At 40.1% G+C, this 13,289-nt stretch overlaps 1 protein-coding gene across 1 annotated transcript in view; it reads right to left on the bottom strand.

Annotated features, from left to right (window-relative positions):
* IYD (iodotyrosine deiodinase) overlaps positions 1–6,984 on the bottom strand; it is a gene marked incomplete at its 5' end in the record, with an annotated part of 10,987 nt that extends 4,003 nt beyond the window's left edge. The window contains 2 exons of the mRNA XM_084201749.1: positions 481–675; positions 6,804–6,984. Coding sequence (XP_084057875.1) covers positions 481–675; positions 6,804–6,984 — 376 coding nt within the window. The remainder of the gene's footprint in view (positions 1–480; positions 676–6,803) is intronic.
* Positions 6,985–13,289: the final 6,305 nt, after the last annotated feature.

Below are 13,289 nucleotides of genomic sequence, written 5' to 3'. Positions count from 1 at the left end.
GTTTGTGGGGGGACCCCAAAATGCAAAACCCATACATGATAAATGTCATCATAATGCATTAAATTTTAGAGCATGTGAAGTACATATGGCTTGACATTTTTTAGAAAACACTTCAATATTTCTATTTGAAGAATGTCTTGATAAACCACACATAAATTTAATTTTAAATAGCATCTTTTAAAAGTTGAAAATTATTTGTTTCATGCTGTTGAAATGCCGCTCTTCCCTTACAGGTGAACTGCAAATACAGAGAAATTGGGAGTACTCCAAACGACTCTCCCACATACAGTTATTCAAGCTGAGTAATTTCCAGTCAATCAATGGGTGCTAATTCATTCCAGCTACAGGTGAATCTAGGAAAACCATAAGCAAAATTCCAGTTCCCTTGGCTTCTCCACACCACCTTTTCACAGTTACACAGTTGAACAGCAGTGCTGATCCTTTTTTTTCCCCCCAGACCTTGAACCACTCAGTACCTACCTGCTGTTCTGATGACATTATCAATAACCTCCCTGGGGACTGGCTCATCACTGAGAAACCTGACAGATCGTCTCTTATTTAGAAGCTCATAGAATGTCTGTGACCTCTTAATCATTTCAGCCTCAGAGTAGCGCTCGCCAGTGAAGGGGACATGGGCAACATTTTCCTCAAGTCCTTGCCACTCTTCCTCACCCTCTGCAAGAAAATACAAGTGGTTAAGGATTTTTGTTTTCTGGACAATGCTGTTGATATCTTTGGCACTCACACTGTAAGGCACCTTGTCCTGCACTGGCATACATTGCATTTCTGCACCACTGGTAAGGCAAAGTCTGAGGTTCCAGTTGACACAACTCATTGATCCCCAGCTCCAGCTACTGAATAAACACCTTGTTTAAATACCAAGAGGCAGGAGGGTCCTGTCCTGCTCTAGCAAGTGTGATCCACAAAGAAGTCATTGCCTTCTCCACTTCAGCCTGCAAGCCTAACTGCAAAAATGGGTTACAAGCTGAAACAACATTGAAAAAGTGGACAGGCTTCTGGCCTAATTTTCTCAGCAAGTAGATGTGAACATGTGTGTTCCTTCTTGAGCTCTTTAATAAGGAAAAAAATCAATTAAATTATTGAAGTTAAGGAGAGAGCTCATTGACCAATATGTGTAAAGTCTCCTCTGAGGAACTGAACGTCAACTTCTTCTATATTCATGTTTCATAGCAGAAACATTGCAAGCTTTGTCTCTGCAGAAGTGTGACTTTGTGCCTAAGCTCTTTGGTTTCCTGATACTTTCAGCATAAGAGGAAATGGATGTCAGGCATCCATATTTAGGATAACAACTTATCAAATATAGGATATTGTGTTTCTTGGCTTTAATTTAAAAACTCAAAAGAATTCTCCATTTCACTGAAATCTGTTTTTATCACAAAATTAATCTTCTTTTGTCTTTGAGGCCTCTTTCTCCCCCATATTCCTAGAATCAGCATGGATATCATTTTTTGCAGCTATGATGTGGAAGTTAAAGCCATTTAAATGCTACATTTTGACTAGTCAATAGTATTGAGCAATCTGCTACAGAGAGCTGAGTCAGGAAAAAGTATTCCAGTTCTTTTTCTGTTGCTATTAGGCTATTATTCCCAAATCATAGCAATCTCCAGCACAAATTCAAACAGCAATTACTTCTGTGTTTTAGTAGTATGCAGTTGCCTTAGAGACCAGGCTGGCTTTTTGTTCATTTTAAAAGCAGTGAAATATTAACACGTGGCTTAGCCTGTGCAAAGGAGCAAAATAAATCCAGTTTCATAAATTGAATCTAAACTGAATGGTTCTGGTCCCTAAACCACAAACATTTCATTTTTTGTACAAAGAATTCACCCTGAGAATTTTTTTTGTTTAGCATTTCATGCCTATGTTAAGCACTCTTGGTCATAGTCTGCAAGGACCTGGCTCCAGGTTAAGGGAAAGCAATGAGCCCTTGTAAAAATTATTTTAGTGGTCATCTTGTGCATGCTCAAAAAGTAAAAGGGTGCCTCTTGGTAATGTTCCCTTTGTGATTTACACTTGGTAAAATAGTGAGTGCTTGCTTGTTTTGTGTTGTGGGGGGTTTTCCTGTGTAAGTAGAAGAGAAGTGAAGCTGCTGTTTGGTTAAGATATCTCAACTTAATAATAAGGTGAAAAAAGAAATGTACTTTCAAAGATTTTGAACATGGGACAAAGGTGAGAGGGCTAACGAGAATGGAAAACCTCAATACACTCAACATGGGAATACTGGCTGAAGCAGAAAAACCGAGAAGTGCAGGAACTGACACCCAAAACCAAACTCTCCTGGCAAATTTATTTTCTTAAAATAAATTAATCTATTATATATTCCCTTCCATCATGCGTCTACCATTCTTTCTTAGCAGTTAACATTTTCCATATGCTAACTTTAAATCATTATCAGCACCATCTGTTTAGTGCATGCACTCTATATCTCTAATTGCTGTGTTTAGTCACACTCCTGTTTGTACAGTCACGTTATACAATGCTACAAGTGTCTTGTTTATGTCTCTTTGTATTCCACCACTTGATGGACAACAGACATCCTGCTAGCAAGTCTTTTACCGTGTTAGCCACCTTCTCAAGATTGCCATCAATTCCATCAATTGCCATTTACAGTAGTCATCAAGCTTCCTGCTTTTTAAGTAAATCTGGAATGGTTTTGGCTCAGACATCCCAAATGGAATCTCATTTTAAAAGTATATTTTTCTATCTCTATCAGAAATTCCTCTCTGGATACATTGTAGGATGAAAACTATGTTCTTCCCAGCAGTCCATATGGGAGGTTATAATCAGCCTGCAAATCATGTAATAAATTTTCCCTCAGTTTGAAGCATGAGTTCTTAATTAAAAACTCATACTGAGAACAGTTAGTTGTCATTTCACTTCTGTTGGCCACTTATTTTACCTACACTGACACTTCTCTGTGTTGCTGGCTTCCAGTTGTATGTCATTAAGACATTTCACTTTTACTCTCCTTGGTTTTATGCAAAGACCACTAGATAATATTAACAATTGATCCTGAGACTGATCCTTGAGAAACCCCAGTCAAGACTACTGCATTTGCTTTCCAAACAAGTTTCTTCCCTAGAGAATTGCTTCCTGAGCATACAATTCCTCTCTAACTCTCTTTTCCAGTGTAAAGACATGATGCATAGGAAAAAAAATTCAATGTATGTAAAGAAAGTTTTCACACCTTTAGTCTTAAATGCTGGGTAACTGATCCTGTGGGTTCTTTATCTGATTAATGGCAGATTGCTGCAAAATGGGCCACTACAGGAATCCCAGTAGTGAATCCAGCCCTGAACTGAGTGTGACTAATAGGGAACTAAAAGAGATGGATTACCCTACTGGTGGGTTATAAACAGTGGTTAGCAGGCTGATCCTGGAAACCTCAAGAGTGGGTCAGGGATCTTAAGTAAAAGAAGTAGCAGCTTGGAGAGTCACAGACCCTGGAAGAAATAACCCAGCATCAAAATATAGTGAAAATTACCTCAGCTGGAATATATTTGCAGAAGGTTTCTTACAATCTTAAGATAAATAGAGTGGCTATTATATAAAGAGAAAACCTAGTATAAGGAAAGCTGAGAGGTAATCTGGTTGCAATCCATAAACCACAGCAGAGTGTATGCCAGGGCTGGAGGCAAATCCTTCAAAATCAAGAGGATGGAACAGATTAAATAGGTATACAGTAGTATTAAATATGTTTGGGCAGGCAGAAAGGTAGAGGAGGGTTTTTAACCTATACTAAGAAATTCTGGACCAGCCTTTTAGCAAGGTTAAAGAAAAGGGGTCACAAAATTTCAGTTATCATGTTCATTCAGCTGATGGCAAGGCTGGCTGTATTGGCAGCAGCAGGAAGATACACACAGTAATGCATTGTGTCCATCTAAGTCCTGTGTTCCTAAATGATACAGAACATGAACTGTCATTCAAAAGGAGGCTTAAACTGCTACTGCCTCATCCATGTCAGTCATAGTATTATTAAAATATGGGAAGTTTTTGAAACTGGGGAGAGGAGAAATGCTTTTAAGTGGGACAGGTCTATTAAAGGAGTATCACAAGTAACTAGCAGAACATTTTCAGGAGGAATGGAACATTTGGGACTTTGTGTGTTGTTTTGTAGTCCTTAAGTAGTGTATCATCAATGTCCTTGCCAATCCACAGCATAACAATCTCTCATTCTGGATCTTAATATAAATGAGGAAAAAGGTTAATAATATAAATGAAGAAAAAGGTTACAGGATAGATGGGCATGCAAAAAATCTGAAGTGATGCCAGTTAAGGCATTAAACAAATGGACTGAGTGCTTTGCACTTAACAAAAGAACTGGGTTTCTGGCTGCCACAAGAAACATCCATCTCTTTGGCTGTGGAAAACACAACACAGACAAGCTCGGGAGCACTTAGCCCTCACCATTCCACCCTTCACTGCCAGTAAGTGACCCTACTGAGTCTGCCCAAGCAGTTCAGCTCCTTACACTGAATGCTCTGCTGCTCAAAGGTATGTCCTTCTCATGGGAAACATCCCTGAGGGTTCCACTGCAGGGAAGGCTCGTGGGGCTACAAGTGAGGTCAGTGCTTTTCTGCTTTTCTTGCTGAGTGCTTCACTCTGTCAGCAAATAGACCCTGCTTTGGTCAGGGACATGAATCAAAAGACTTGGTCTGCAGCTGCCCCTTCCTGTTCAGGGGGCTGCTGAAAATTCAGCTTGTTCACGTGGGACAACCCTAGATTCTAGCTTTAGAAAAGGCCTTAAGAATGTCACCTTCATGTTACCTTACTCAAATTCTCTTTAGAGGAACTTAATCTTTAAACACAAGCCAGCCAGAGACATTTAAGTAGAACTGAGCTTGTCTGATAAAGTAAAATACATTAATAAAATAACAGAATTTACACAGCAGGTAAAGTATTCTTTAGTATTTAAAAAATCTCTTTTTACATCAATGTTTCCATTTCAGCACCTAGTGCAGTCAGTGAAAATTTTAACACTGTCAACAAGGTTAACATGTTTTGATCCTTAATTAAGGCTCTAGCAAAGCAGCAGATCCTTACTAACTTTTTTATTCTCCTTGCTACTCTTCTCATTTAGGCTGGGCTGAAGAAAAATTTTCCTATGAATGATGAAATTATTTTAATATTTCTAAAGATAAAAGACATGACTATTTTACAAAGAAATTGGTTTGAATCACACACCAGTAAGGGAAAGGTCATTATTTGTTACTAAAAGAAAAATTTAATATTGGATGACATGGTATATTGAGAAAGGTTTTATTTAAAAGTAAATAAAACTTAGCAACAGTACCAACATGTTTACCTGTCAAAAATTTTTTGCAAGCAATTTTTTTTTTTTTCAACAAAAACTAGTACAGTTTTGAATTTAGTGCCTGAATAACAGGGAAAACAACTAACACATAAAAGACTAAAATTTTATATATGGAGCTGTGGTAGTGAGGCTCCTTGATAAGAGTTAATAGGTTTGTTTATGCAAAGGAGCTAAATTTTTTAACTGATAGAAACAGCTATAGTCCAAGATGGTAATTCATAGATTATGATTTGAACTACCCACAGGAATTCTAATTTGCAACAATTTAACTGAAGTAGTAAGTCATTAGTGACAAAGCAATTATGGAATAATTTTATACAGAGTCTATTTTGCACTGAACAAAGAAGGATACAACAGGTGAACTGATTTGTAAAGAAATTTTATATTTGGAATATAGTCAACAGGGTTTAAACCTTTCTTGGTATCAACTCTTTTCAGAAACTGATGAACAACACTAGCTCAAAGTACACTGAGCACTGAGAAAAGACCTATAATAGTTCTTAGAAATAGGTCTATATGCAGAAGGACCCTGTAAATTTTAAGATTCCTAGAAGCAGACTGAGGGAAGTGCCATTATGGGGGAAAACAAAACCCAGACAGACTCCTCAACTAGTCTTTGAAACCAGCTTGAGGGAGAAAAAAGGAAAAAAAAAAGAGCTGCATTAACTACAACTTTAAAAAATTGATAGGAACAGAACTCTGTAGATTTTTATTTTACAAAGAAATAAAGTGAGTTTATGGAGGATAGTTAGGAAGTAAGAAGAAGGAAGGGTACATTTTTAGCTCAGACTTTTGTCCAAGCTGTGAATCAGAAAAAGCTAATGAAAACAAAGGGCATTCTGTACGGGTCCAAATATGCAGCTGAGTGACTAGATTATCACCACCATCACATTTTGTTCTTAAATATTTGATCAGCACAGCTCCCAACAAAGCTGTCATTGACATTCTCGAAGCCACAAGTAGAGGACTTTTGTAAAAACAGTAATAAACCAATTTCCAACTTTTTGGCTGTACTGAGACCAAACATGTGCCTCTGAGTGATAAAGTGGGATGACTTTCAGATAGAAACACTCTGCTCAGGTCTTCCCTTTGCTGACACTAATATGGCCTGGGAAGAGACTGTGGGGAATTCAGCAGGATCTCCTCTCTTTCCCTACACTGTCCATGGAGTCCCTCATAGGTCTGAGATGTTCTGTACAGAGGACAGACAGGAGTCTCTGAGAATATATTTTTTATATATATATTCTGCACTCTGATTTGTGGGGTGTGGAGGGAATAGAAATTTACACCAAGAGTGGCATGACATGGGGACTACCTCCCTGACTGGGAGCTGACAAGCTCAGGGCACAGCAGCAGTGCTGCACTGAGCATTGATGTCACTGTGGACAAGTCCAGAAGACTGCACCTCCTTTATTCATATTAGCAGATAAAATTCAAACAACAAAAGTGTTTGGGATAAATTTTTTCTTACCTTCTTCTTCTAAGGGATGGTCAGTGCCATCTTTCAAATCTTCATCCACCCATGGGCGAGATGGATGTTTGCTTTTAGTGTCGCGTTTTTCCTTCTCTCCATTCGACTTCTTCATTATTACCCCAATCAAAACACATATAATGGCTATAAATACTGGTGTGAGGGAAGAAAAGAGTGCCATGACTATGGAAATGCGGAGCCTTTCTTCCACCTTCAGTAGGTTCTCATGAAAAGGAGAGGCTGAAGAGGGAAGAGCAGCAAAGCAGCAAGTAAAAAGGGGTGGACTCAAGGTTCACTCCTCTATCCTATCTTGCTTCTATTTTTCAGACACCGCCCCCACAATCTCATCTGTGATGGGTTCCTGCTGTTAATAAATAGCTTCTGCAGTTAAAAAAACCCTCCAGACCCAGGTTTATATATTTTCTGAGAAGAAACATCTTACAAACCGCAAGCAGAGGCACTGACCATACATATAAATGCTGTTGGGTGCAAAATAAATTCAAAAACCCCAAGGTCTTTTCAAACTCCAGACTAAGGCAAAAGACTTCTCCCCTCTTATTTTTATTGTTACGGTCATCCCAGTAATCTTCCTTGTAACAGTGATTATGAGAAGAGCCAAGTGGGAATATGACTTTTAAAAACTAATGACCCCTCTTCAATGTTTAACTCATAAAATTAACATTTTACATGTATCCCAGGAATTCAGAATATCACCAATCACAAATCAGTTCTCAGCACCACCCTCAGCTATGTCAACAGATAACTAGAGGGGCAGCATTGCCTCTCTATAAAGCATGAGTGAGACAATTCACAGAGCCCTGTATTCATCCTGGCTTTTCTGGGGGAGCTGACAGCAAGAATTCAAGGAATCAAAGTAAAAAATATCTGAGGGCTGCAGTGAATTTAAAAGGCATGTCTCAGCATCTTATAGAAGATTAAAAACTGATAGGATCCTGATATAATCCAATAATGGTCAATGTCTAAATGCTTAACCCATTTTTACCTCAGCCAGCTGCTTGGGAACTGAACCAACACAGCAACACTGATTTGCTGTCTTCATCTGTGACTGTTGGGACATAGTGGGTAATGAAATGTCAGATAGCAATGGGTGCTGAGGGCTGTGCTGGAGAGCAGGGTGCAGGAGTGCTCTCTGCAGGCAGTCCATCACCTTTTTGTAGCACCTGCCAAGCACCATCCTTGCCAAGCCTTACCTCGTGCCATACAGGGCCATTTCTGATGTCCTGGCATCTGTGGCAAGATAATCCACATTTTGAATAAGCCCTCCCAAGATCAGTGGGAGCAGTTGTGAGCGTAGCCATACCAGGAGATGGTGAGTCCCAGCTGGCACCTTCAGGGGGTCATTGCAGTCCCCTTTCCTCAGCATAGAAACCAAGACACAAAGGGGAGAGAGAATTTGGGGTATGCACAGGTTCATCCTGGCAGGTTCTCAGTCCATGCCCACTCATGCCTCTCAGCCCAGCAGTTTTGCAGCACTGGGCACACCCTCACTGGTCCCATTTGACATTATCACTCCAAGGGCTCCCTACCTTCCAGTGCTCCAGCAGACAGTGCCAGCTGCCTTGAGGATTGGTCTCTGTGTGGGGAAGCACAGATTAGTGACCAGGCTGCTGCACAAGAAGAGGAATGTGTGACCACACTGCTTGGCCACACACAATGGTAGTCTGGCTGACAGTCCAGGCCTGTATCCTCCTTTAATACAAGCTCCTTGTGTTAAAAGGGCAAGGTCAAGAGAATTGCACAGCTGTGCATGTATTGTCCAGATGTGCTGAGAGCCAAAATGAAACTGCCTCAAGGCTTGTACCCTGGATGGGCTTTCTCAGCTGCCCAGCTCAGATACAGAATAAATACTTTACTGCTGTTGCACTGCATCTTACTCCAACACACAAGCTCCCAGTTCCTGCAGGTACCAGTCCTTATAGGCAGTATTTGGGATCTGTGTAAGAAGAGTGGCCCCAGCACCAGCCAAGGGCCCCAGCAGAAATCCATCAGAGCTGTAATAGAGAGGACATGAGAAAGTTGTGCTTAGGTTCCTAATTTAATCTAATACAGTAAATAAATGGCAATAAATTTCCATCTACCATTGTCTAAGAGGACCATTTTCTTGAAAATCCAAGCCATGAATCTTGTCTTTCCTACTCTCCAGTCAATTTGTGACCTGGGACACGTGCTTGGGTCATTAATTTGGGCTGTGTGTATAAAAAGCCCAAAACCAGTACACTCTATAGGAATAGAAACAATTATCATCTGGGGAAAAAAGAAAATATGTAAATTTATCCTCTCTCTCCTTGATTTAGAGCAGATATTTAAACTCATTTGTCCCACCTGCTGGCTGTCCAGTCATGAGGAGAGGTATTTTACATAATCCCAATTAGAAACATTAAATTAATTCGTGATAATAGAGAAGGAACCTTCAATTTCATCAGACACATTTTCAACAGCCTACTCTGTGGCAAGGGAGGAAAACAGGATGTGGTCTGAATGGCCCTGACTGTTTCTCCCACAGGGAATGTATTAACCTTGATTATTCACATACACATAAATTAGGATCTGGATGCTTTGCAGCTGAGAACCAATCCTATGAAAAGGCAGGTCTGTGCTGAAAGAGAGAGAAGCAATACAGAAGGGTGAATTACATTGTTTAAAATAACTACCTCTATTGGTAATGCTGGAAACTTTGTAATAGCTCACTGTTCCAGGATAACTTTGACTTCCCTCGAGGTGATAATAATTTTTCTTTTGTAGAACAGAGAAAGACAGTTAAATAAAAATCACTTTCATATTAACTTAAGCAAAATCTATCTGGTTGAAAATTGTTGGGTTGCATTTCAACACCACAGAAACCCCAGCCTACCTTGTTTAATTAAAACCCAAATTAGTTTAAATAAATCTGTATTGTAGGCACTTAAAACAGAAACATAGTGATATCTTGAGGAATTCTGGGAAAGTTTGGGTGGAAGCAGTTAATTTTTGTACAGTAACTTTCAATCAGTTTTTCTGTTAGATTTCTTTTTCAATCCAATCTTTATAGAAATGTGATTAATATTATCATGGCAAATTCAAAAAAATTTATTACGATTATTTCTTCTGTTCTACAGTAAACCCTAAAAACTAGCAGCTGAATTTTAGGGGGTTTTTTTGAGTCTCAAAAAAGCTAGGAGAAACTTTACAAATAACCCTACTCCTAGAAATTAATGGAGCTTTTCTAACCAACATGAAAAGAAGTTAGAAAATGTTGATAGAAATACAACAATTGTGAACATCAAAGTACTCCACTATTACTGCATGAAAATCACGTAAGCACTCCTAAAATGTAGACCTAAAAAGACCATCATACTAAAAGCTTCTGGTCCCAAAATGCTTTAGTATTTCCCATTAAATTCTGTGGATAGCTGTTGTTCTTCTGAAGGAAAAAGAAAAAAAGTACTCTGGTGTCAAATACAGCCCTTTATTTTTTCCTCAAAGAAAAAAGTTGTGATGAGCAAATGCCAGTAGTGGATGGACCCATGGTAGGACAGTCACCCAAGGATCACCCATGGGCACGGGACTGTCACGTGGTGGGCACGGGCACCATTCCAGGCTGCAAGGACACGTGAGGCCAACAAATGACACCTGCTCATCACACATTTTTACTTTGAGAAGTCTCTTTGTTGGAGAATTCTTTGGGCTCCTTATTCAGTGCTACAGAAAATTAGTAAGATCTAGACATTCAAAAAGGGATCCAACGCATCTGTTCAGAATTTATTAACTATCAAAGGCAAAGTATGGTAGTTAACATACCTAATTTGGGAAGTTTCTGAGGCTTAGGAAGGCATATGGAAGGAGGGACCACTTCATGCAGTCCTTAGCCTTCTTGTTTCTCCTAATCATCTACCTTTGGCCATATACACACAGGGCTATAGTACCTGATACTCTCGCATGGCTAGGATTTGGCATGAGAAGTTGTTGTGGTGTAGGACTGGAATTACATAATTTAGTACTCCCACTAAAATGACAGCCACAACCAACTCCCCTCCTCCCTCTGCCTTCAGTAAGACAGACAAGGGCAGGTATCCGTAGTTGAGATATGAAAAATTTCCTGGAAACAACAATGAGATAGAAAACTGTTTCCTTCTTGCCTGTTGGTGGGAACACAGTTGGTATTTTGCTGGGTTTTGACCATGTCCATGAGAACGTGACAACATTAATCCTGCCATTTTACTCCAAAAACCTGAATTTCCTGAGTAGGTCCTTTAACCTTACTTTGTTTTATGGGAGAACCAGCCTTTAGGAGGATCTGGGTTATCTTCTCCCCTTTCTCAAAAACTCCCTCTGCCATGTTGCTCCATACAATGGTCATCAAAGAGCTGCAGGTGTTCTGGAGCCTCACAGTTTTCCAGTGCAGCCTGGATCAGTCCATGGCAGATGGTGGGGCTGTGCTTCCACCCCTGGAGGAGTCAACTCCAGGTGTACTGCACGCCCCTCCAGGTGAAAGCAAACTGAGGCTGCATTCTGCTGCCAGAGGAGTGGAGAAAACAACATTGGCAATGTCAACAAGCCACATCATCACCCTTGGAAGTGAGAATCCCTTATTTCTGCTTCCCCCCTGATGAATTGCATGGCATAGGGTAACGACCTAGGCGCACCAACACAGCTCCAGGCTCTGCCACCTCGTGGCTGCAGCTAAAAATTAATCAGTCTTTGGCTGAAACTAGGACAGAATCTCACTATAGCAAAAAGCAGATATGTGTTTAAGAGAACAGTAGTAGGAATAGAAGAATGCTCACAGTGAACATACAGAATTGCAGAGTAAGATGAAGGAGTTGCAATAAATATAGCTCAAGTCTGTGAGAGAAAACATGGTTTTGGGTGCTGGCTATAATTCCCATTGCAAATGTCCTTTGCTGAACATCATCAGTTACATACCTACAAGGAACATGAAGTCCCTGTTTGGACCCTCAAGTGATATACCAGTGTGTGGTGATGAAAGGGTCCACAAAAAAAAAAAATCTGTGTTTTTAGCTAGAAGCAAGAAAAATTCACCACTGGGTATTGTCTAGACATGCAATAAAATACTGCAGTTGCTTCAAAAATGAGTTTCACACTGAAGCTTGTGTTTTCAAAAAAAAAAAAATTCCAAAGGCTATTTCAATGCCATCCTTGGTCAGCTCCCAAGTCAGTATATGCCTCCTGTGGGCAAGGCAGAGCCATGCATGAGCTACTTAATCCAATTTCCCAATCAACACATTGAGACAAATGTCTGGGATCAGCTGAAACTTATCTATTAGGTATCGGCATTACTAAAAATATCATTAGCTTAATAAGCATCTCCATCTCTGTGACATATCTAGCAATCCCCTCCTGCCTCTGCCAGTGACCAGCACACAGTGCTTCTGAGCAAGGTGACCCTCACTTTTCTGCAGCCTCTTGCCTCTTCTTGCACTCACACACAACCGCCCCTTGCCCCGAGACAGCTGTATGATCTCTTTATGACCCCTGGAGATATCACATATCTTGCCCTGGAGCATTAGATTTGATTATCTTTTTCATTAACTTAGCTCAGATTGCCACAAATGTTATTAGTGCTTATGAACTACCCTTTTGAAATCTAACAGTGCAGTGGGTAATAGAATTACATCCCATAGCAACAAAAGCACAAGACCACAGAGCACCGTGCAACAGAGCAATTCTTTCCATTTGTCCTCAGTATAGCGCCCTTCACTTGCAAACTCCCTGTTTTTATGTATCACGGGCAGAAGAAATAACCTAACTATAGACATGATTCACTAGTATCTTTTTAAGTAGAATAATCCATTTATTTGGATCTGCTTTATCAGATGCACCATTAGTTGTTCTCATCAGGACAAACGAGTACTCCTAAAAATATTTCTGATTTCAGAAAGCAAATTTAACCCAGAGACTAATTGCCCCCATATTCATAGCAGAACAAGAAATTTGCTGTTGCTGTACCAATGTTACCACCATGAAGCTGTAGGAGTGAGTTTCCACATGGCAGGAACCTGGTTGACATTAGCAGTGCTACTCATTGAAGTAAAGCTGCATGGCTGAGTTTTCAGAAACTCACTAAAACTCTAACAAAGATCCCAATAACATCACTGAACTGCTATGGAAACCACCAAGGGTCTGCAGATATCACAGACCTTGAACGATATTTGTCCCAGATTTGGGCAAAATAAAGACAAAATATTGTTTTTCCACAATCGCTTTTAGGCACAGACTCATAATAGGCTGTGCTCAAATCTGTTTTATTCTGTGAGTTACCTTTGATACCAGTAGATGGGGGAAAGTGAAGTCAATTTCTGAGTAGCCCCATGGGAGCACAAAGCCTAATAGAGGCTGTTAAAACCTCTTCAGAATAGGGGCGTTTAGGGCACAGGAAGGAGGGGTAGCAATGGTCTCCTCCCAATGGCCAGCAGGCTGAGAATAGCCTCTTTCAGATCAAATAACACAGGAAACCTTCTCTGCATG

This window comes from Fringilla coelebs (genome assembly GCF_963513975.1).
Source record: "Fringilla coelebs genome assembly, chromosome: 3".
Taxonomy (NCBI): domain Eukaryota; kingdom Metazoa; phylum Chordata; class Aves; order Passeriformes; family Fringillidae; genus Fringilla; species Fringilla coelebs.
Note: the sequence above shows the minus strand (reverse complement) of the source record. Positions and strands in the feature narration are given on the sequence as shown.